The sequence below is a fragment of the Armigeres subalbatus genome, chromosome 3 (assembly GCF_024139115.2).
Source record: "Armigeres subalbatus isolate Guangzhou_Male chromosome 3, GZ_Asu_2, whole genome shotgun sequence".
In the NCBI taxonomy this organism is placed as follows: Eukaryota; Metazoa; Arthropoda; class Insecta; order Diptera; family Culicidae; genus Armigeres; species Armigeres subalbatus.
This window is the reverse complement of record NC_085141.1, coordinates 344,589,934-344,615,259: the sequence shown is the minus strand read 5'-3', so window position 1 is coordinate 344,615,259 and position 25,326 is coordinate 344,589,934. Positions and strand designations below refer to the sequence as shown.

Below are 25,326 nucleotides of genomic sequence, written 5' to 3'. Positions count from 1 at the left end.
TGCCGCTCCCGGAGAGGACTCAAATATTACTCAAATGTTGATAGAATATTGGTGAAATGGATTGCATTGAATTCTGTGCGTGACATAACTCATAATTAGCCTATTTTGCCCGATTCTCCCCTAAACTCATGATTTAGGAAATAAAAGCTTCTGGAAAGTAATTTCTCGCGTTTAAAATTATCTTTGCTGATACAAATTTATTCAAGATACATGCAAACAGACATAACCTAAAGTTTCGTGATTGAAGATTTACGAAATGGATCATTTTGCCCGTTTTTTTTCTAGCTGATTTTATCGGATAACACTATGGGAATCCGGACCTCCTATAAAAGCTCGTTTTTTGAAGTGATCCTATAGCCTTTCGGTACAACTTTGTTATATTATAAAGGCAATAATACGAAAATCTTTCATTTTTTACACATCTAAAGATGTCAATCATTTCATATTTTTTATCTGAAACCGAGTGTGAAACAAAGCATTATCTGTTGTGTAAAAGTTGGATATGTCATTCATGCCATTCATTAACATGCCTGTTCCCATATCAGTATTAAAGAAAATCGTATTTCAAGCTCTATCTGGTAAAAGGGCGAATGTCGCAAGAGAGGATTCTCTTCGTCCATTTCCCCTTTTTTAAATAAAATGACAAGCAGTGAATTTCTTAGCGGTTTATCACCTCAGAATGCAAGTTCTTATTGTTTTCTTTCGTTACTCCTAAGCCTCCGAACTTCTGGTGAAGCATTCGGCAAAAAATGTTTGAAAAACACCGGTAGGACGAAACGGGATTGCGTTGAAGCATCCTTGTTACTGAAAACGCGTGTTGGGCTGAGCAAACGTAAATATGTGGCAGTGGCGAAATTCACGAGGCAGATGTATGGTGAGAAGATCCTATCTACTTGGCTCAAGATCATGGAGCACCGGAGTACAATAACGCCAACGATTTCTCACCCTTCAAAAATTGATTGACTATTTCGTAAATCTTTAATCACGAAACGATTAGAATATGTCTGTCTGCATGTATTTTGAATAGATTTGCACCAGCAAAGATCATTTTAAACGCGAGAAATTACTTTCCAGAAGCTTTTATTTCCTAAATCATGAGTTTAGGGGAGAATCGGGCAAAATAGGCTAATTATGAGTTATGTCACGCACAGAATTCAATGCAATTCATTTCACCAATATTCTATCAACATTTGAGTAATATTTGAGTACTTTTCGGGAGCGGCAAAGACGATTTTCCGTTGAATAATTCGTTTTTATGGTGTATTTTGGGGAAAATCGGGCAAAATGGGCTCTATCCTATGGTTTGTCTGCAGTGAAAATATCACCAATCGATTCCTTGGATTCTTTTACATAAGAATGGGTCTTTTCCGGACCTCTAAAATAGCGGCATCTAAATAAGTACTGTTACGGGCCCTTTTATTCCCACTGTGGCTGCCTTGACTTTCACTGCCTGTACTCTCAGCGCCATGCAAATGTTCCTCGTAGTGCTGCTTCCACCTTTCGATCACCACACGTTCGTCCGTCAAGATGCTCCCATCCTTATCCCTGCACATTTCGGCTCGCGGCACGAAGCCTTTGCGGGATGCGTTGAGCTTCTGATAGAATTTGTGTGTTTCTTGAGAACGGCACAGCTGTTCCATCTTCTCGCACTCCGCTTCTTCCAGGCGGCGTTTCTTCTCCTGAAAAAAAGGCGGCGGCGGCGAAATCAATGAGTCGTAGGCCGTTTTTTCGTTCGTCAGCCGGTGAGCGCTGAACTTTCCAATAGTTGGTGTAAACTCCTACTCTTGACCAACCTGAGCGTTCAAATCTCCTATGATGATTTTGACGTCGTGGCTTGGGCAGCTGTCGTACTCACGTTCCAGCTGCGCTTAGAATGCGTCCTTATCATCATCAGTGCTTCCGGGGTGTGGCTATGGACGTTGATTATGCTGAAGTTGAAGAACCGGCCTTTGATCCTCAACCTGCACATTCTTTCATTGATCGGCCACCACCCAATCACGCGCCTTTGCATATCGCCCATCTCTATGAAGGCTGTTCCCAGCTCGTGTGTGTTGCCGCAGCTCTGGTAGATGGTATGATTACCTCTAACCCGAGCAGCATCAGTTCGACAAAAGTGGTTGCAGCAACTTGATTGGGACTGAATCTAAGCACATATAAGTTGCAGTGGCTCATGCGGAACATGTGTGCTGCTAGGGAAATGTTGGCAGCATTGATCCCTTCCAACTGTTGTGGTAGTGCTGAAGAGCGCGCGCTCAGAAATAAAGAGTGAAATATATAGATATAGAACAAGAAATGCATCTTCAGCAGCAGTTATAATCTGCACATGTTTTATACTGGAAAACGAGAAAATAATCTTCCGAGGCCAATTCAAATGTCAAACTGTTATGATGTCGATGAAATAGTATTTTTTGTAGCTGATGACGTCATCTTCTATTGTTTTGAACGAAATAAAACTCGAGAAAATTCTGTTGCAAATTCGTGCAAAAATACAACAGAGCAGTATTTTAGTTATAAATTTCACGACGAAACTGTTCGAATTTTTAAAACTATAACGTCTGTTGAAGATGGCATTTTTACAGTTTCAATTTCATTTCCTAACTCCCATACAATTTATTACTCTACTAAAGATGCCCTTATACAGTTGTGTCTTTTTTATAACGTCCAGAGAGATTAGTCCATCTGTGATTAAGTTTTACAGTCCAATCGATGCTGCTCCGCCTTGCTTTTAAATAAGTCTAGATCAGAGGTTCCCAAACTGTGGGTCGCGACCCCCAGGGGCTGTTCAGTGCAGTGTTCAGTGCATTGGGGGGCGCGAAAGACAAATCTTAATTTATAATTTTGTAATTTGGCCCACAAATCTATTCCATATTTTGAATTAGGATCTAACTAATGATTGGATGATTAAAGAACAACAAACCTGACGAGGTCAACGGCCTTTTTGCTTTTCTCGTATACTAAGTATACGTAAAGGCTATACGATCACTCCAAAACCAAACTTTTGATGGAAGGCTCGGAGACCCATAGTGTTATATACCAATCGACTCAGCTCGACGAATTGAGGTGATGTCGTTTTGTGTGTATGTATGTATGTATGTGTGTGTGTGTATGTGTACAAAGTTTTGTAGACACACTTTTAGAAACTTAGCATTGGCCGAATTACTCGCAACAAGTTCCATTCGACTGAGAATCCTGTCCCATTGTTTGCTATTGAAAATTTTCCAAATCGGACTATGGGAACAAAAGTTATGGCCAAAATACTATTTTCTATGCGCGAAACACGCTAAAAATTACTCACTCATATCTTTTAGTTTTTTTTTTGCACGAGAAAGGCACCAACACCGCTAGGTGGATTATTCAGGGTTTTTTGTTATACGTTTTATGTCCATACAATCCAAATGTAAGCCTTGAACCCAATCAAAACCAATCCTAACTTAATCCAATTCAAATCCGATCTAAATCAAATCCAAATCTATTTAAAATCCAATCCAAATCTAATTCAAATCCAATCAAAATTCAATGCCAATCAAATCGAAATCCAATTCAAATCCAATCTGAATAAACTTCAAATTCAATTCAAATTACATCCAAATCCAATCCACATCCAATCCAAAAAAATGAGCAATTTATTATATTTTGTCAAATCTAACGCGAACTCATTTTTATCTAATTTCACAAAATCAATGCATTTGGTACCTGGTGGGTCGCAAGCAATATGGGATTCTGCTAGGTGGGTCGCATATTCAAAAGTTTGGGAACCTCTGGTCTAGATTATTACACCAACAAACCTCCTGCAACGCTACGATGCCGAATCCACGGTCTTTGAGCACATCGGCGAGTATGGGTGCGCTCCCGATGAAGTTTAGAGATTTGTAGTTCCACGAACCGAGTTTCCATTCGCTAGTCCCTTTTTGTCGCAGTGGTCTTCGCTGATGGTTCCGGCCCGTACTCTCTTGTTGATTGTTCGTTGCTTGTGTTTTTTAAAGGCTGGCTTGCAGGGCCTGATATCAAACCCCCTAAATTTCCGGAGGACCATTCCTCCTTATTCCCGGTGGACCATGGTGCATAGTTTCACTTAGAGCCCCTCGCTGGCACTCGGACGATGATCAGCCGCCCCTAACATGGAGAACAGACGCTGTTGTGAGCCGATCCTGACATGGAGAACAGACGCTCAATATGATTTGGACCTCCCGCAAACCCCCCCCCCCTTTCCTGTCAGCATACGACCATAGTTCCCACCGGGGTTGGTTACCCGATCTTCCCTAAGGTTGCTCGTATCCCGGCCAGCACCACGGGGAGGTAGGGATAGGAGTAGCTGGGTAAGAGGCTGAGGACCGCGAGATGGGGTCTAATATATTCCTTCAGGTACGCGAAGTACCAATGGTGCGCTTTACCTAGCATTTGCCGTGCCGTTTAATAGTAATTAAGTAATTAAGTAATAAGGTTCAACCGTCTAAGACGAATTAAGTACTCTCCATTTAATTCCACCAATTAATTTTCGATATCTTTGCAGATACGTACTTCGACCACAACTACGTGGTCGTCTTCAGTGTCTCGTACATGACTCGACTTGCGTATACGTTTCTGCAAAGATATCGAAAATAATTGGTGGAATTAAATGGAGAGTACTTAATTCGTCTTAGCTTTATAGAGAGCTTTATATATTTTATTAAAAGGATGTTAAATAAGCTGCATGTGATTAATTCAAGAATCAACATCACAAAACAACAATAACGACCAAGGTACCGTGTACGCACCTAACTTTGCGCAGCTCCTAACTTTGCGCATTTCGCGGTTACTTTTGTTATAGAATGCGTTTAAATTGAATTTTAAAATATAATTTCAACTTATCAGCACAATATACATGTTATTATAACAGTGCATGCATTTTGCCGCAGTTAAATGACACATTTTTCATTTTAATAGTTGAAATGTGTACTGAAAACAGTGAAAATGACCAAAATGGCGTGTTCTTAGCACAAAAGACAAGTGACGGTCTACCCGAAAAACTGTATTTTTTGTAATGTTTTACGTTCGGTGACAACTGATTACACATAGATCCAATAATTATAATATTGTTGAAGCCATCTAATGAGAATTTGGTTTGATACTTATACTTTTCGTTAAAATATATTATGCGCAATGTTAGGAACCATTTTTCAATATAGTGTACCTAATTTTGCGCACAATTCGTATTTTTAGATATTTTCAACATTTATGATATACCTCATCGGAGAAGGGTTTGCGCCAAAAGAACTTTTTGTTAGCTGTGTTCAATGTACATAAATGAGGCTGTACATACACCAACAGACGTGAAAACATACCAAGTATGTCAAATCATAACAAAATAAAGCCGGGCGTCCTCATTTTCTCAAATATGCTGCTATATGCCTACAAATGAAATGAACATCATTTGTAATAGTAGTATTAGTTGAAAAATAAAATTTTGATGAAAAATTATATGATAGACGCTTGCTTCGTGTTAGAAATTTTCCAAGTTCTGTGCGCAAAGTTAGGCATATAATAAGGGGTCTGCTTTGAAGTTCAATTTACTATTCATTTTATATTTTTGTACCAAATTTAGTTCTCAAACAATAATATGATAATAATACTACAGCATGAAAACTATTTCAGGCGGATAGCTACTTTCTGTAAGTTGTACGAGTTGATTAAATTTTGAATTTCCTTAACTGCGCAAAGTATGGTGCGTGCACGGTATTTCTGTCTGTAAATAAATATTTTTCAAAAAATTAGGAGTCAGACACGTAATTGAGTAATTACCGCTGCTGTAACAGATATTGTGTGTATAACGATAGATATAATGTATGGAGAGTTAGATAGAGTGTATAATGATGGTAAAGTTCAAACATCTAATTTTTATCACTGAAAATAATTTATATGTCGTTTCATATAAAGATACAATTTATCAAATGATAAAGCGAAGTAAACTACCGACGATTACTATACCGAATTTGAATCCATGCATGCTCTATTTTGTAGCTGCGCACATCTGCTGAGCAACGTAAGGTCACATTTGAGCACGTTTATATCGATCATCAATACATTTATTTGATGCCAAATTCACTCCGTATGACGGTACACCTCCCATATTATGTTACAATCGAGAAAAAAGTCCGTTTGCAGTAAGGCAAATACCTGAGTTGAACCCCTTTTTCAGTATAGGCTCTTGCATAGCAAGAACTAGCAATAATCAGGAAAGAAGTAGCGCGGTTATTTCTATACATGATTTGCATGATTCAGCTTGCTATAGGATGTGGTGTGCAGTAATGGAACGGTCTCACTTTATGTACGAAGATACAAAACGACGAAGGATATTCCGAAAGTCCTTGCCCATACTGCACAGTGCACATGCATCGGCTTTAATGCTTGCTCGATCGTGTATCGAGGGGAAGAAATGAATAATGTTTGTCATAATCGTTCACGTAACAGCTGTGAGAAAGGCTTTCGAAAGGAAAGCGCGCTAAGTTTAATAAATGCTCGTTAATTCTGGTATGGTTTTCATCGCTTCAACGTACGATAATATCAATGTCCTTTGGGAAGATAATTTGAAGACACGCATTCTAAAAAAACGTTCCAAGTCATTTTACCTTTCTGGTACAGCAGGGTGTATTGAAAAGCAGACCGTATGTTCAGTTCAAGCACATGTAATCGATTCCGATTAATGAGTTGAGATGAAAACGTATCCACTTATCATTAACCAAGTTGCATTCGACGAAGAATCTTTTGTTCTGTTGAAAATAAACCGAATCGACCAACGCTGTTGAATATAATGTCTAGAATGCATAGTGTTCAGAATTATAAAGTAAACGACATACAACGATATTGATTTAGATTATAGACCATAGAAAAATATGGCTGTGTTACGTTTGTTTTATTTTATTTCCTAATAATATGCAATAGCCTATTCAGTTTACGCCCTTTAAAATATGATAAAGAGTAATTGGATGCCAATGCTAATACATTCAATTAACTTTCATATTAATACATAATAATGTTCGTATCTGTCTGCTTATAATTTGATATTTCAAATGCATTAATTTGTTCAAGACTGCTATTTCAATGTCTCTACGATGTGTGCTATGGATTGTCAAATATCAGAATTCAGTAATTGATTCCTTTTATTTCATATTATTAGATAGACCATGTTTTTCTGTTTCTCTTACATATTTTTATTTTATTTGTAAACCTTGATTTCGATTTTTGAATAATTAATAGCCATACATTTTAATCAATAAGCGCACCATAGTCTCATATTATTTTTAAATTTATTTTTTTTTGTATTTATTTGTAGGTCCAAAATTATTAATCAGTGTGTCAGAATATTTGCAATTATGAGCGTTTTGTTTATGTCTAATATTCGGTCTAATGCCCATTAAATTTTCAAACTTCTGGGGTGGTTAAAAGACTGATATTTTGGTTCAGTTTCTGTTTTTTCAAACGTGTCATAGTTTGCAGTATTACAAGCACTTATAACAAGCGAATCGTAGTTTTTTCCTGATAGATTAGGAGATTATGCAAGATTTTTTTGGAAGATGCATAAACTTCTGATTCTTCTAGCATAATTCCGTATTTTCCGAAACACGAACATGTCTAATGCAGATTCATTGCAAAACCACCCGCCCGCCCCGGCCGAAGTCACACAAAAACACCCATCGCTACACGACGAGAAAAACAAACGCGCCACGCACAAAAAGCTCCCGGCCGTGCCGATGAACGGACTTGTGCAACGACGGATACGCGGCTTTCCTGTGTATGTATGAGTCGGTTCATTCTTCTGTGTAGTAAAACGACTGTATACACATCGACTGACGGCAGCCAGCCAGACAACACGAGACTAGGCTCGAACCAACACACTCGCACCCGCGCAGTACCAGTCCAATACGATTCGGTTGCCTTTGCCTTGTTCGAGCTTCTCTTCTGTCCATAGTAGCCAAGGCAAGCAGTTCGGTGTTCGAAGTGTTCCTCCATAGGAAAAAAGTGATCATAAATTAGTGCTATTTGAACGGTGAAATTCTCCGGGAAATTATTCCGGTAAGTCGATTTTCGCTTTCTAGGCCCCGTGGCCACATATTTCAAAGGGTTTTTTCCACGCTGGTTGCAAAAATCTGGCACGGTATTAGCGGTGAAAATGGCCAATTTCCAACCCCTAACTGGCGTGGGTTCGCCGAACAAATTTGTTCTATGGCCGCCATAGTGAATTGTTCGGGTGGCGAGTCTCGATCGGAGATGGCCATTTCGGCCGGAAATACGTCCCGATTCGGGCAAAATTGTGGCCCAGGGGTTTTTCACACTTCCCAGCTAGCCACTGGAGCCCCATTTGGGCCCCACTTCCATTTTCGGTCGAAGAAAAAAAATCGCCGAAAAGCAAGATGGCTCAAGCCGTCGAACAAATGGCTTCCACTAGAAGTACCAGTCGTCGAACAAAATGTAAGGGGCGAAATTTAAAAAATAAATTTCTTCAACCGATTGGCCCGGATGGGAAATCCGTGTTCCACGATCGTCCTGGTTTTTCCGGCCGGGTCGATTGGTACCAATGTTCCAGGGTCTCCGGAGTAACTTTTCCGAGTTTGACCCATTTCGCGCCAAAACAATTTCCTTTCCAATAAGTTCGGTACCAATGGGGCCATAGAGGCAGAAATATTTCTCAGTCCGTCGAAGATGACGACGGTCGGCCCATCCTGGGTTCGGGCTTTGGTGGTGTGTGCGGTCCACACACACAGCTAGTCTCATTCACTAGCGCAAGTTGGTGTTGGTGATGATTGGATTGAATGAATGGCGCTGAAAGCTCTCCGTATTTGCGTGTGTTCTGGCTTTTGTTTTCGATGTGGGAAACGTTGCGCTTATCAAATCAAAGCAAGTTCGATAAACTTGTGCGCCGGGGTGGTTAATGAATGAAATGAATTCCAAACGGTTGTGGGATGAATGCTGGTTGTTGGAGTGAATAAAATTTTATGATGTTTTGGGAAAGAATTATAAATCGAATAAGAATTTTTGTGCAAAGCACCGTCAATATTTTGCATCTCAGTAATGAGGTAATATTATAGTTTTATTATATATTTTGTGCTTACTCTATAAATAAACTTAAGATGAAATATATAACTACATTTTTATATTGATTATTGGCGAATAAACGTTGTATGAGGAAAAAAGTCCGTAAAGATGATATTAAAAAAAAAATGCACGGGAAAGCGTAGAAATTTTTTAATTGCTTCTAGAATTTTTGAAAAGGGTTTCAAAAATTTCCTTGTAATGGATGATATTTTATGCATAGAAATCTTACTACAAACTGTATATAATGCATATGTTCAATTCTAAAGTGAGAATAGTCGAGTTTGAGCATGAATTTGTTTAGCTTAAAGTTTTTGTTTAATTTGTATATAGATGCATACTGTTCTACCTTCATATTTCACTGTTTCAAGTCTATTCCTAGTAGGGAAATCCTTCACCAAAAGTATTTCCAAGGTGTTAAGCATCAAAATCTTACGTTTATTTGGGAAAATGGAGTTGTAATGTATTTGAATATGTGCATTTAGGGTATTGTTGAAAACTACATTCTAGAATTAAAAAATTAAACAACTTTTTACAAGTATCATTCAAAATTATTGCCAATAAACTCAACAGAGATGGTGTACATAGTAAAGTTAATGTTGTGGTTTTAAGGATTAAGCTGTGTTGAACTTAATCCTAGAATTAAAAAAACACATTAATAAAGTTAAAAAAAAAAAAAAAAATTAAGGATTAAGTAATCATTTATGACAAAATTAATAACCGTTAAAATTTGCCTCATTTTCATCTTTATATCTTTAGATAATGTGAAGCGTTTCAGAGAATTTTTCAATTTCCTTATAAAAAGTAATTTATTTGAAAAAAAAAACATATTTAGAGCATTTCAGTGTAATGTATTCACAAAAAAAATCAGTGAAATCAAAAAGTTAAGTTCAAGTAGGCAGAGGAATTGATTAAATTTATTCGTGTGAAAAGCGACCCCTGTGTACTAAGCACTAAGTCTAAGTCTACTAAGTCTTGATTGTTACTCTATATATGTACATACAGGAAATATCCGAATTCGATACTCCAAATTTTATAATGTTATGAACCCAATTTTTATTACGTTCTAACCAGATTGTTTTACTATATACTTACTTTTTGCATTTTCATAATCAGATTTTTATTTTCGCAAATAAAACTTGATTTTCATAACCTTATTGCCATCGTCTATTGCTTATAATGAATCATTCCAAAACGTCTGTCCGCATGTTGGAGTATCAAGCTTTATTTTATATTTGTGAAATATTTGTTTAATGTCGATTTTTTCTCTTGTTTTGTTTGCGTAAATTTGCCTTTACAAACATGTTCCTCAATAACAGCTTCCTTGATCTGACAAACAGGTTTACGTTGTAAAGATAAATAAATAAATTACAAATAAGTACAAAAATTGGATATACAAATTTCCCTTTTTCATTCATCACTTTGTATTTTGTTCTCATAGGGTAAGGTCGTCTCACTTTTTAGTAGCATCTGGTCGCTTTTGTCTGGCAGAGAGTAGCTGAAAAAAGACTATAATTAAAAACAAAAAAAAAATCATAAAGTGCTGTTTTTCAAGATTGAACTACCTAATTTTCGCTTGACTTTGAATCAAAATTTGACCAATTTCTCAGGCCGATTCACACGTGCAGTACTTTTCAGTTTTTACTGTCGATTTTAAAAATAGAGGCTTCGAAAAATACGAGTTCTTAGGGAATGTTAACCTCAGATAACACAAAAAAAATGATTGAGACAATAAAACAAAATATAATTTTTAACGGAAAAGGTAAAATCTCCCTAAGACTTGACCATCATTTTAACTCGGTCTTATTAACTTTTAAACTGTTTCTATGACATGATTCTTGAGAAAACCTTACTGATTGTATCAATTGATTTGTTGGTTTGGTGGTTTCCAGAAGAACTTCTTGTTGTTTTGAGGAAACCAAAAGCAAGCGAGGAGTTGCTCAAACGCTCACTAAATCTAAATACGGTTGCGATCTGGAGTTTTTGTTTTATACATTTTTGTATTGTGGGTAAGAAAATGAAATAGTGCCCAATACTTAAAAGCTTTCCAAAAAATATACTGATGATATTGTGGGTATTTTGAATTACAAAACTGGAGATTCATAAACTAAGAAATGTAAAAATTTAATGAGTTTTAATAATTTTTAGTTTTACTTGATATTCTTGTTTAATATTTTGCAGAATCTGACTACAAACAAAAATGATCACCAAAAATTCATTTAACGCCGGATATTTTAAAAACTCAGGGAATAAATTAATATGTTTTTGCAAAGCTGATTTTTTTAATCTTTCCTAGGCTAAATGTTCGCGTCGTGTTCTTAGCGCTACTCATGAAATCTCAGGAAACACTTGCGTCATCTTTCTTACACACTTTCATCCACTCTTAAAATCCTAGTTTGTTTTTAAATACCTCGACATTCTCTGTTTTTCATTCTTCGGCACAAAAACAACATCGTTGGCTTTGTACCACTTCATCACCGGCTCGATGCCAGATCTGTCCAAAAAGAGTGACACTTTTTCATCGGCATGCTGCAGCTTCTCAACGTCGGTGACGTTTTTTTTATTTCTCACGGCGGTTATTTTTCACAGAATATCCCGAGGTAATAATAAAGAATTTTCGGGGATTCCGAAGAGTATCGCAAAAAAAAATCCGGGTATTATCCTGAGAAAGTTTTCCGGGGAAATTTCCTAAAAATATTCTAAAAAAAATCTCCAGGAAACACATTTGTTTGAAACGTTTTGACATTTTCCGAAAACTTCCTGAGGATATTCCGAAGAGTTTCCCAAACAAGTTCAAAAATTTCTTCGAGGAAATTTGGAAGGAAACGCTTCGAGAAAATTACTAAAAAAAATCGAAGGCAGTTGAGAGCTGTCCATATATCACGTGATGTATGGACAGTCCCTTGGAAGATTTTCTCTAAGATTTTTCGGAAGAAATTCCGTAGAGTTTCCCAAATAAAGTTTGAAGACATTTCGAATATTATCCGAGAAATTTCCAAAGAGTTTCCGGAAAACTTATAAATTCCTAAATATTTCTTCAAGGAATTTGGAAGCCTTTCCTCCAGGAAATTCCGAAGATATTTCGGATAGTTTTTCCTGAAGAAATCCCTAAGAGTTTTCCGATGAACTTTCATAAAATTTTCCTTAGAAATTCCGAAAACTTTCATAAGGAAGAGTTTACCAAAAAAAAATCCCAATATTTTACCAAGGAAATTTAGATTCTGGGTTTGCCTTATAATAAAGAAGCATTTTCCGAGGATACTTCCAATGACATTTTGAAGAGTTTTCCGAAAATTTTCCTGAGAAAATTTCAGAGAATTTGCCGAGACATTTTCCTAAGAAATTCAGAAGAGTTTTGCAAAGAAATTTCGAAGATTTTACCGAGGGAGTTCGGAAGCATTTCCAAAAGAAATTGTGAAGGGGTTTAAAAAACGAAATGTTTCCCAAAGATCTTCTTAAAGAAATTTCAAAGAGTTTCCTGAGGAATTTGCGAAAAATCTCCCGTATAGATTCCAAAGTTTTTCCGAAAGAAATTCCGAAGATTTTGGCAAATGAATTCCAAAGATTTTCCCAAAGAAAGTTTGAGGATTTTTTGGGGAAAATTTCGAAAAAAAATCCCAAGGATTGCCCAAGGATGTTCCGAATCATCGGCAATTCGATGAAATAATGAAGATTTTCTGGGTGATATTCCGAAGAATCTTCCAAACATATTTCAAAGAGTATCCCGACAAAAATCCGAAGAATAAATTGTTCAAGAATATTCCGAAAAAAATTTCAAGAATATTTGAATAAAAAATCCAAGAATATTCCGAAGAGTTTTTCGAAGAAATTCAGAAGAGCTGGTCGAGGGATAGGGAGTTTTAAAATGTATTAACCGAAATTAAAAAATATATATATATTTGTAGGAGTGTGAAACAATATTCCGTGCATGTCTAAGAGAAAATTTTTGTGAAAATTCGGAAATGGTTTCCGGTGAAACACAAGGGCATTTTTCGGGAAATGAGAGAATACACTTTAGAAGTTTCGTGACATTTTTTAGCAAATTTTTCAGATTTTGCAGAAAAAAATCAGGGAAACTTCCATTTGCGTAGGCATTCAGAGGAATTCCCCGTGGTAAATCTAAAAAAATATGCTGTTAAAATTGAAATGGAATGTTCGTAAGAATTCAGATGTATTTAAAAGATGTAAAGATATCATAATGTAATACCAATATTTTTTAGTAAGAAGTGGGAAGAACTTCTGAAAAATGTTCGAATCAACAGAGACTTATGCAGATTTATAAAGTTTGTGGAAATAAGTGTAAGTCAAAGATCCATTTTCACAAATCCGCTACACGCTAACTTTCACCTACTCAGTGACTGAGTAAAATTGTATTGCTATCTCTTTTCTTCCCACGAAAATTTTACTCAATTTCCGTTAAAAGCAGGACAACTCAAAACTATGAGTAATCCTGCTTCTGATAGAAATTGAGTAAAATTTTCGTGGGAATAAAAGAGACAGCAATACAATTTTACTCAGTCACTGAGTAGGGGAAAGTTAGAGTGTAAGGTTTTACGAATAAATTCGGACTCATGCTACACATTCTCCTTCGGTTCTGCAGGACAACATGCTCCAAAATTGTTGATTGAATTCTATACAACATTTCGTGCAGCAACTTGTAACTTACAGCTATTAACTTCATATAGCAGTCCATTTTAGTCATTTTTCTGCACTTGAAAGTCATTGTAATCACTATTTTCGTCAGCGTTGATCACTGCAGTCACTGTTTTGAACGTCGTTGATCGCTATCGGCTTTGTTTTCAGTGTCTTGTACCGTACTTACCTCGGCTTAGGCTAGTTATCATAGAATTGAAAGTTTGAAAGTAGTCCAATAAGATTTCGATTGAATAAGTTTGAAAAGCTTTGATTACTTTATAATAGTGTTATGGATCTCATTGAATTGTTGCACACAAAATCAAACGCATTTACTACTACCAAGGTAGTTTTTTTGTGTGTGTTTGTTTGCGTGAACTGCACAACTGCTCAAGATTTTGTTTGTAAACAAAGAAATTTGTCATATGCTAGGCATATTGCATAACTGCTCTGGTTATTACAACGCTCCGTTATTGGAACAATGATAATTAGGGGCTGTCCATGTACCACGTGGACAGTTTAGGGGGATATGGAATGTTCACGGTTCATACAAATCTTTGAAAATTTGTTTGATCAATTATCAACGCTGGTGGAAGGGGGTATCTAAAACTGTTGAAAACCTGTCCACGTGGTATATGCCATAATGAAGTACCCACTTCCCGTTTTTCATACAAAATGTTCAACTTTGGAGCTCTGGATCTCGGTCCAGAACTCAGATATAACTTAAATTTTTCTTTACTCGAGTTTCGACCATACTGATAGAAAAATATTACGGTAAAACAAAAAAAAAATTGTAAACGTCGTATGTTCAAATGAGAGACTCTCTTTCATTACGCTCTTTTTCACTAATATCGAAGCTAGTTTTGCATTTATCACAATATTTCCACCTCAGTACGCTAGACAAAGCTACTTTCTTCAGATCTCTGTGAAAAAATTCGATGTAAATGTATGGCGTCGTAATAATCAAAAAAAGTAAGGAGGATACTTTTCGTCATCGAAAAATTCTCCACTGGTCTATTGGGTGTTATGTGTCTTGTCCGTTGTCATGCTAGGTGTTAAGTGTTCAGTCGTACTACCTTTGGTCAAAGACGGTGTTCTTGTTCTGGACTTACCACGTTTTGCGAGAAATGTACCTTTAGCAAAAAAATTGTATTGTCAGAATACACATTTCTTCTGAATACTCATCAGTACACAACTCATAGAATTTAAAATATTCAAAAACAAATTTTGCGAGAAATCGTTTTGATTTTACCGCAATATATTTTTTACGATGTGAATCATATGATCTAAACTTAAGTATGGTACAATTCAAGTTAATTGACAATTCCCATCCAAATTTAGTTTTAAGCTAGAAATTAGAAAATTTGTAAAATGAATGTATGTACTATAAAATGTTAAAACAAAATACAGTAATATATACCGATTTTATGATCCCCTTGATAAATTTTGGGGTGATAAAATTTGATGTGTGACTAAATTCAATGAATCACATACAGTGGTCGGTTTCCTGTAGACAAAATCGGGTCAATACTGTATGTGGAGTTAGCTCTATAATTCGATATGGATTAGATTCAACACATTGCAATAAATTTATAATGAAAAAAATTGATTTAAGACATACATATTACAAACAAATCGCGTGCTCAAATATGTATTGGGAAAGATAAAAAAGCAGTCAAAAAGAGAATAAGAACAATAAAAAAAAATCGGATCATCGATGAAGAAGATTTTTGGCACGAGTCACCCATCAAAATTAACATGTTAAATATTTTGTTTATATCTGATTTTGTTATGGTTAATTACTTATCTACAATTGATTTAGAGATATTTATGATTTTTAACAAAGTTTTTCTCTAGTCTCCTACCTATGAAATATGTATTAAGTGCGTAAACTTCACATAATTGTTAATAATTGATAGTCATTTTTCAAATTTGGCTATTTAACCACTATTGATTAGTCAAAAATTAAGAAACCAAAATTCTCATTCCTAATTTGAAAACCGTTTCATTTTACCGATTCGCCAAATGAACCATTAGTTCAGTTTCATTCATTCCCGAGCGTAATTTGATTCATCTCCTTTGGAAAGGCGCAAAGCGCAACCGTACACAAAACGGTATCTCTATACCGAAGCGAAAACCCGCACAAACAGCCATTCAGACAAGCTGCCAGCCAGTTTCCATACAACCGAATCGCGCTCCTCTTCAACGGGTTTCCACGGCCGATGCGAAGCAAAGCGACCCTCTTGATGGTTAGAGCCGAGTTTGGCTGTTTCGAAAGCGTTGAATGGCGCGTCACTTTTTAAAATGTGTGCTGCTGCTGCTGCTTGTTCGGTTCGATGGGAGAAAGCGAGAACCGTGTGACGGTTACAACATCGATGCCATTTTGTATGGGGGAATCGATTTTTCGATAAAATTCGTAATTTAGAGCGTTTGTTAACCGGATGTTAGGTTTGATTGACACTTCTGGTCACTAGTTCTTGCTACTTTTCGAGGTAAAACAGCTTTGTGGCGTTTATTAATTGAGAAAAGCGCGTTTTTCGTGTCTAACCGGAAAACGTTGATTTTGCGTCGTAGAGAGCAATTGGCGTTGCGACACGCCATTGGGGGTTAATTAACACCGCGTGGGATCGATCTGTGTCTCTACATCTTCGATTCCATTCAATTTTGATTGATAATTTTGCGAAAAACATCTTCCCTTGAATTGCGGTAGCCTCTTGATGGTCGATTCAAGGCAATCTTGCGCGCGTGAAACGGGTCCCGCTCAAAAATTGCCATCGACGCCACCGAACGGGCGGCAAACAGCCCGAAAATTCATTCACACCACCACGCAAATGAACGTCGTTCATTCAGCGGCACATGGTGCCCGGGCGGTGGTGTGAGTGAGAGAGGTGAGCTTTCGACGCATACACTCGCACGAGAACGGCATACGGCGTGCGGTCGGTCTGCCTTCGAACTCGGAGGACGTTTGTACGCCGAGCATCGATTCAGTTGTAGTCGCATTCGTTGATCCAGTCGGTTGTGTTTTGAAAGTTGCTCCTGCAGTAGTTGGTGGTGTGCATCCAGTAACTTGAAAAGGTGATTGTGGAAAAAAGTACAAGTCCCAATTTGGGACTGGTGTTAGTGCAATTTTTGCCTCCAAGAAAAGTTTTTAAGAGTTGGTGTTTTCTAGTTGTATGAGTGGTGTTTACATTTTTATTACCGGCTAGTTTTTCCAACTAGTTGAGCCGATAGTTACTATTGAACAATCACTTAGTGCTCACTGGGAAAGGATATTAAGCGCCAAAAAAGTGAATTTATTTTCAAACGCGTGAAATTAAGCATGCTGTCGAACAACGTAGTCGCGCCCAAACCGAAGGGACGCGTTGAAAAATCGATATTTTCACAAGCGCACCTACTGTGTTCGGGGGTGAAAGTTCGTTGGAAGTGAACCATTTGACTAGCTGCCGATACGGAGAGGCTATTTTTTCCCTTGTCTAATTTACGGAGGAAGGTGACCCCCGCGCGCTTGTTGGCTTGATGACTGGATGAGGAAAAGATTGCCAGCAAAGAAAAATGCCGTCGTCGTCGTCAAAAGGCCGAGAAGAAGAGTAGTTTTTTTTTCGTTATTGCGATCATGGGACGACGACGCCGAGAGCGCGCGAGCCAACGCGCGCTTGCTTCATACAGATTTCGTTGTCGTCCATTTTGTATGAAACGAGGAAACTCGTTCAGTTGGCAAGCTGGTACTGCAAATAGGCACGATGAAAATCATTCTGGAACTATATGGATAGAGCCGTTGGCTTGTACTGCAGCTTTTCTTATATGGTTTTTGGTGTAATTCAATTTTCCATATTCAAATAGTTTGCAACGGATACGGAAGCTTGAAAGTCGTAGACGACTGTGTTTTGCCGAAAACGGCGTGGCTTGGGTTCTCATCAAGTATCAAAATTCAAATTCCACGCTTGCTTTTGTGACAAACCGTCCTTGATATGCTTAGCATTTATTTTGGCGCCAAGCCTTTCAGTGGTAAAGGTACCTACTTGGATCTTATATGAAACAAGCTTGCCTTGTGCAACATGGTTTGTTTGAGGTTGGTGAACTTTTGACCTCAATATGTTGACTCATTTATTTTTCCCAAACGTCCGCCACAAGCCTAACTGTCCCATATTGATTCGAAAAGGATACCAAAATACGACAGTTCAGTTAAGTTACCGGCAGCAGTAAATATTTTACAACGTATTTTTTTTAACATAAGGTGATTGGGCTTTTTTATGAGTTGAGTGACAATTCTCACCTTAGCATCAAATTAAATACATACTTGGCAAGAATATTACCTCAAATATTTCGGCATAGTGTAAAATATTTGATATATGTAGTAAAACAACTCTCATCGTGAGCGTTTGTCAAATCAATTTGATGAAATTTACAAATTCCCAATAATTTAATTATTTGGGCAGGGTCACTAATGCTACTAACAAGGATGTTATAGATCATTTAGTAATCTGCCTTCGATCATTTAGTAGTTTTTCAATAACTCATTCCAGAGGCTAAATTTCAAAATGTGTTGTATGGTGGAGTTCTAGTGCAAAGGTTTATCTACAACTCTGCCTAACAGTTCGTTGTTTGAATTTCATTAATAAAGGAGCTATAGCGCTAGTAGCAGTAACTTAGACTAAATGATTGCATATTTTGTTATCATTTAGTATAAGTATAGCAACTAGCACCGTAACTCCTTCAGCAGTGGAATTCGAACATCGACCTGTTAAGAAGAGTTGTAGAAAAAGCTTCGCACTAAAAATCCACCATACAACACATTTTGAATCCAGCATGATTTTTTTCTGGTTTTAGGTTGGAATAATGAATGGAATGAGTTATTGACAAACTACTAAATGATCGATAACATCCTTGGCTACTAATGCTACTTTTATGTGATGATTCAACCAAACTAAACTATGGAATTGTGCCCTAATTTGTCAATATCGCTTATACAGGAGCATGTTATATTTTAGGTTTGTTGTTTTAAAACAACATTGCGCATTTAAGGGTTAATGTTCAATAGATCAATCGTTTCGAAATTTAATCTATATAAAAATATATGAGTTGAGATTACTTTCGTCACAATTTAACTAGCGAAAGGACTATTTGGTTTGCAAGATTTTTTCGTTGATAATTTTGTTCTGGGTGTTCGCAGTGTTTATTTATACGAAAAAATTATAAACGTGAATAGATAAGCTCCTACAGCTTATTTTCTATAGAAAATAATTGCAACACAGCAATATTAGTAATTGCACGAAATTCAATCAGTTTGGTCACTATATGACCTATGTTGAGTTTGATTAAGAACATTCAACATCAAAATGTCACTGAGAGGATACGTTGAAACATGGTTACTTGTGACTCGGGAGATCAATAAACATCGCAATTAACAAAAATGGTACTAAAAATATTCATATTATTGATTTTGATACCGAGTCATTTGATCTCCATATGAGCATTTGCAAATGTAACATTAAATATTTATAAAACTAGTCTGAGCCAAAGTCATTAGCATAATGCTTTTGGTGTAATCAGACATTCGCTTTTGACAGTTACGCGTTAGCACTTAAATTGATTCAAATCCTCAGCTAACCCACGTGGTTGACTTGCATTGGTGTTGTATGTTGTGTTCAAACATAATGGCAAGAGTGTGTTCATACATTTTCTGTGAACACCAGTGGTTCGCGATGTATTTGTGATTTTGTGGCCCACACATTCAAGTTCTCGTAACGTATCTAACACGATATGAATGAATGGAACATCTTACGCAAACCGTCTACTACACTAACCAAATGTTATCAATTTATGATGTTTCGAATCAAGATGATGAATTATCATTTATGTCAAATGCTGCCAAACGTGACAAGAAAGTTGGTGTTCTATTCTCTAGAACGCAAAGTACGGCGAAACTCGTCGAATAAAAAACAACATGCTCGATAATTAATATGATGATAAACTTCATACGTGTAAAACATACAATTATAAAGTTATATTAAAAAAAAATCAATTGATATTGATAATTGACTTGTCCAAAAGTTTTATTCAGTCAATCGATTGTTTAGTTTAATTTAATTTAAATTAATTTTGATTTAACATTCTTCCGGTTTTGGAACATCAGGCCAGTTAAAGCTGAAGCGCTGCATTTTTGGATTTCGATTTTTTGAATTACAGGTTGAATATGAGTTCTTTAGAAAAGTTGAGATATAAAACGAGAAAAAAATTCGATGAGAATTGCCTATTTCTTGTGGTCCGTTGATTTTTTTTTTCAATATTAAAAGCATCAATCTGCTTATTCCCGGTCTAAGCCTTCATTATTAGGATTTTACCCAAATGATTTGATTGTTTGTGGGTAACATAAATTTTATTCCATGTACCTACTTAAAATAAAGTAAATAATTCGTAGGGAATGCAGATTAATAAGACAAGATTGAGACGGAATTGGAGTTATGTATGTTCAAATATTTTTTCATGAGTAAACTAAAGTCAGATTAACGATTTTAAACTTCTTTTAATCATCAATGGAGAAGAATCCACTTAAATATGATTAAGTATTATTGAGTAGTGATAAAATTGCGTTCAAAGATCAGCAAATCAAACCGGATCCAAAAACAGCGCGACGAACGCATTAACTTTAACGTCACACGAGGCGTTCTTTGCGGTCAAACGCTTTGCCAACCTGAAGGTTCATTCACTTCATATCCTCCTGGTAGGTACCTACGGTTGAAACGCGCGCAATTTTAAAATTTTCAGCAGATGTCATCATCAACCGCCTTTTTCTCATTGGCTACTGCGTTTCAATCTTTTGGCGCGAATTCACCCGCGGCAAATCAACCTCGATTAGTGGTTAGTGTGCCTTTCCCGCTCACAGCCTACTTATTATAGGTAGTCGTCAGTTAGCGTGATCAAATATCATAAACGAACGACCGGTGGGTTAATATTCCGAGCATCATCATCGCCATCTTCGTCTCATCGGCGGTTGTTGGTCGACGTTCCATCGTTCGGTTCGTTCATTCGCAGCTCCAACTAACTCACGTATTACATGGACATGATGGAAGCTTTTTGCTCTATTATAAATATAGGTTATCGATGCCACTGTGTGTTTGTTGAAAAAGAGCGCGTATGCGTGTAGTTTTTCGGTCGGTCGGCACTCGAATCGCCGACGTGGAAAGGAATTTTGTCTTCTCTTTATTAAAATTGATTTTTTTCGTTGTCGTGGGGCATGACGAAAAAGTGTTCATTCCTCTTTTGTTCACGAGTTAGCTTGTGTTTCGTGAACGTTCACCACTTCTCGCTACGGTAGTCAGAGATAAGTGATTTAACGTTTAGGGTAAGAAAAAGAAGGCAGTGTCAAGTGCGAATAACGGGTGAATTTGATAGATGATGATCTCTGGGTTTCATCTACTTGATTTTATGAAGTTGGGCAAATAAGACTAACCGTTGCATTTTTTTTTTCTTTTCATTGCAGATCTCGCTTTCATTGTTTTAATACTAAATAAACACAAACCAAATTCAAAATGGCAGAAAAACCAAAGCGTCCTCTATCCGCCTACATGCTGTGGCTGAACTCTGCCCGCGAACAGATCAAGAAGGAGAACCCTGGAATCAAGGTCACCGAAATCGCCAAGCGAGGTGGTGAGCTATGGAGAGCCATGAAGGATAAGAGCGTAAGTATCCACTCAGTCAGAACGACTTGCTCCGTTGTCTCATACCGTACTCTTGAACCGTTTAAGTAACGCAATTTTATCTATCATTTTTTCTCTTACAAAACAGGAATGGGAAAACAAGGCCGCCAAAATGAAGGACGAGTACAACAAAGCCGTCCAGGAATTCGAGCGAAATGGTGGCGGCAAGGATTCCGGCAAGAAGAAGAGCAAGGGTGCCAAGAAGGTCGCAAAGAAGAGCAAAAAGAAGGACTCAGAGGATGACGATGATGAGTCCGGAGAAGAAAGCGACTGAACTACTAATTAGAGCAAACACACACCCCCACAACACAAAAAAAAAAACAGTAAACAAAAATACAAAAAAAAATTATTTTTAATTTATTGTATAAATGTTCGGGGCCTTACTTCTCAGCAGTATAAAAACAAAACCGGTCAGTGACAGATTTTAGAACAGAGCGGAATTCAAAACCAAACAAAATACATAAGAGGCAAGCGGGAAAAACGGAAAATGATTTGGACCTGAGCTCGCGGAAACAGCTAAATTAAAACCTGTAAAAAAAAACAAAGGTAGATGACGCGCTGTGTGAAGTGAAAAGTTTGATATTTTTTCGTCCGACTACAAACTCTGAAAGTAAACTGACGCATACACAAACAAAATTACAAAACCGACGATTTTCTCTCAAGAATCGGATCAATTTCATTTTACTATTTCACAAACACACAACATATGTGCATCCAACTTATTTTGTTTAAGGAAGGCCATGTAATATTAAATGCAAGTGTATCGTAACTAAAAACAGAAAACCCGAAAAAAAATCTACAAAACAGCATACCTAATTTTAAGTTAATTAAAATATGTATGATAAAAACGACAAAAAAAGCTGTATTCTTAGGTCAAGAAAAACAAAAACAAGAAAAAGTAAGACATTGTAGTAGGCGTACTCTCTCAGTTCAAAACAAAAAACAAATACTTATACATAAACAAACACAAGAATCGTAAATATTATTACCTACCTAGACAAAACCGAGTAGGGCGTGGGCAGCTGCGGAGAAAATGTTATCCCTAGGTGTGTTTTTCCTGCACCGCCCCCCACCCCGCTCGAACCCCCTTGCTGTGTAATAGGATTTTTCCTTCTTGTATTTGCGTACCTACCGTGTAAGAACAAAACACAATGGAAACCGTTTTCTCATTTTTGTTTTCTCTCTCAATCGTGTCGATTGATTGGAAATGTGGAAAGATCGTATCTTGAATTTGAATAAAATACAAAAAAAAAATAATAAAATTGAAAAAAAAATGTTCTTATTGATTAATGTTATTGATTGATATCACAGAACCTTGGATTTAAAACGCCCCACAATATTATGGTTCAGTTGAATTGCCCTATTCAAAATTCTATTTTTGTTCGATGTGATTTTAATACTTTCTTAAAATAGGACTATCTACTATCAAAATAGCGTTGAAGGTTTTGGTCGGTCGCTCCCCAAATCAATTTGTATCTGCTGTCCGGCATTCTTGTATCATACTCTGCCCATCATATCCTTCCACCTTTTGAATACAGTGTTGACCCGATTTTGTCACTCCCCGATTTTATCTACACCCGATTTGATCACGTTTTCGACCCGATTCTGCCACCCAAAAAAAAAATTGAAAGTATTAACCTTTTTATTTTTTAAATAATACCGCAAACAACAACGATTTTCATGACATAATTTTAACCGCCTGTGCTTTATTATCATCATCTTCTTGTTATTGGCATTACATCCCCACACTGGGACAGAGCCGCCTCGCAGCTTAGTGTTCATTAAGCACTTCCACAGTTATTAACTGTGAGGTTTCCAAGCCAGGTTACCATTTTTGCATTCGTACATCATGAGGTTAGCACTTTTATGCCCGGGGAAGTCAAGACAATTTCCAATCCGAAAATTGCCTAGACCGGCTCCGGGAATCGAACCCAGCCACCCTCAGCATGGTCTTACCGCATCTTACCGCACGGCTAAGGAGGGCCCCTCTGTTTATTATTATTTACTTTTGGTGGTTTATTATCAATTACTTTTGAATACACTAAGGTTTTTTTTACGTCGCTCCTTGTACCTACCGTGTAAAAAATCCGCTTTATTAAAAAAAACAATTTAAATCGTCGAATAGCGATACTGATTTTATCACGCTCCGATTTCATCAACAAAACTATTCCGTTTCCGAGATTTAGCTTTTAAAATATAAAACTTGGGTTATCGTTAAATTTTTTTTTCGGAAGTTCTAGGTCGTCCAAACTGTTCTGAGGCACATTTCCTCGAATGTATCAGGAAATATGTCTACAAGTTATATGTCCAAAAATATCTATGTGATCATAAGACATGAATTGATCGAGTTTATAAACACCTTCGAGTTCAGAACATGTTACCTGATCAACCAAGCCCTGAACGACGTATTCGTGCATCGTTGAACATCTTAGCAGGTCCATTGAGCCGATAGGATTTCACTCATTACTTCTACAAGCTACTACAGGCCTTTTCGGTTTTCCAAAACGTCCTGGAGCTTGGAACATGTGATCTACTGTCAGGGCTGGTAGCGGTCAATTCCGCTCAAAATAGTGACCTTAGTGACCAGCATTGGCGAAAATAAGGACCAAATAGTGACTTTCAGCTACAGAAAAAAATAACTCTGATCAGCCTCCTTTAACGTCCATGTCTCATGGCCGTATAAAGCCACCGGATGAATCAGAGTAGTATACAGCGCGAGTTTTGCTTTCGTTTGCAGACTACGGAACTTAAGCTGGTTACGAAGTCCGTAATAAGCCCTATTTGCAGCTGCAATACGCCTTTTCACCTTGCGGGTAACATCATTATCGCACGTCACTAATGTTCCAAGATACACAAATTCTTCTACCACTTCAAATTTTTCACCATCCAGCACCATTTCGCTACCACCACCACTAATGAACCCACGTTGATTGCCAGCGACCATGTACTTCGATCAATTCCGATAATATCTATTGATATCGTCCGCCCCAGGAGCATATGCGATTTTGTTATAATGGTACCGCTTCTTTGCACACCAGCTCTCCTAATCGCTCCCTCGAGCGCTATATTGAACAGTAGATTCGAGAGTGCATCACCCTGCTTTAATCTATCTAAGGTAACAAATGACGTCGATATTTCATCCGCAACCCTTACACTTGATTTCGATCCGTCTAAGTTTCGCCGGAAAACCATGTTCAAGCATAATTTGCCATAATTCATTCCGTTTCACTGAATCGTACGCCGCCTTGAAATCAATAAACAGATGATGTGTCTGCAAGTCTGGGCCCTCCTTGGCCGTGCGGTAAGACGCGCGGCTACAAAGCAAGACCATGCTGAGGGTGGCTGGGTTCGATTCCCGGTGCCGGTCTAGACAATTTTCGGATTGAAAATTGTCTCGACTTCCCTGGGCATAAAAGTATCATCGTGTTAGCCTCATGATATACGAATGCAAAAATGGTAACTTGGCTTAGAAACCTCGCAGTTAACAACTGTGGAAGTGCTTAATGAACACTAAGCTGTGAGGCGGCTCTGTCCCAGGGTGGGGATGTAATGCCAATAAGAAGAAAAAAAAAAAGAAAGAAAGTGTCTGCAAGTTGTACTCCCCGTATTTATCAAGGATTTGTCTCAGGGTAAACATTTGATCCGTCGTTGATCGGCCCTCACGAAAACCTGCTCGGTATTCGCCGACGAAGGACTCTTCAAGCGGTCTCAATCTGTTGAACAGAATACGGGACATAATTTTGTTCGCCGAATTAAGGAGGGTTATTCCTCGGTAATTGGCGCACTCCAGTCTGTGCCCTTTCTTAAAGAGAAGGCAAATGAGGCCGTCCAACCAGCTAGCAGGCATTTCCTCGTCTTCCCATGTTTTCGACATAATATGGCGCAGAACTTCATAAAGCTGCTCACTGCCATGTTTGAGAAGTTCAGCCGG

General features: G+C 37.4%; 1 protein-coding gene across 2 annotated transcripts; it reads left to right on the top strand.

Moving 5' to 3' along the window:
* The first annotated feature begins 7,891 nt into the window (after window positions 1-7,891).
* Window positions 7,892-22,254, top strand: LOC134225922 (mobility group protein 1A-like). 2 transcript variants are annotated; one of them, XM_062706361.1, is made up of 3 exons: window positions 7,892-8,049; window positions 21,179-21,377; window positions 21,484-22,254. In XM_062706361.1, exons 2-3 carry the CDS (start codon window positions 21,228-21,230, stop codon window positions 21,667-21,669), a joined length of 336 nt encoding a protein of 111 aa, XP_062562345.1. In that variant the 5' UTR covers window positions 7,892-8,049; window positions 21,179-21,227; the 3' UTR covers window positions 21,670-22,254. The 2 variants fall into 2 exon arrangements, with proteins under 2 accessions (XP_062562345.1, XP_062562346.1); XM_062706362.1 differs by lacking the exon at window positions 7,892-8,049 and adding an exon at window positions 16,617-16,773.
* The last annotated feature ends 3,072 nt before the right edge of the window (window positions 22,255-25,326 follow it).

What these genes read in the sequence shown, in the direction of transcription:
- LOC134225922 (XM_062706361.1), top strand. Translation starts at nt 21,228, where the DNA reads ATGGCAGAAAAACCAAAGCGTCCTCTATCCGCCTACATGCTGTGGCTG. An exon ending in GAGCCATGAAGGATAAGAGC is followed by an intron (nt 21,378 to 21,483) that starts GTAAGTATCCAC and finishes CTTACAAAACAG; the next exon opens with GAATGGGAAAACAAGGCCGC.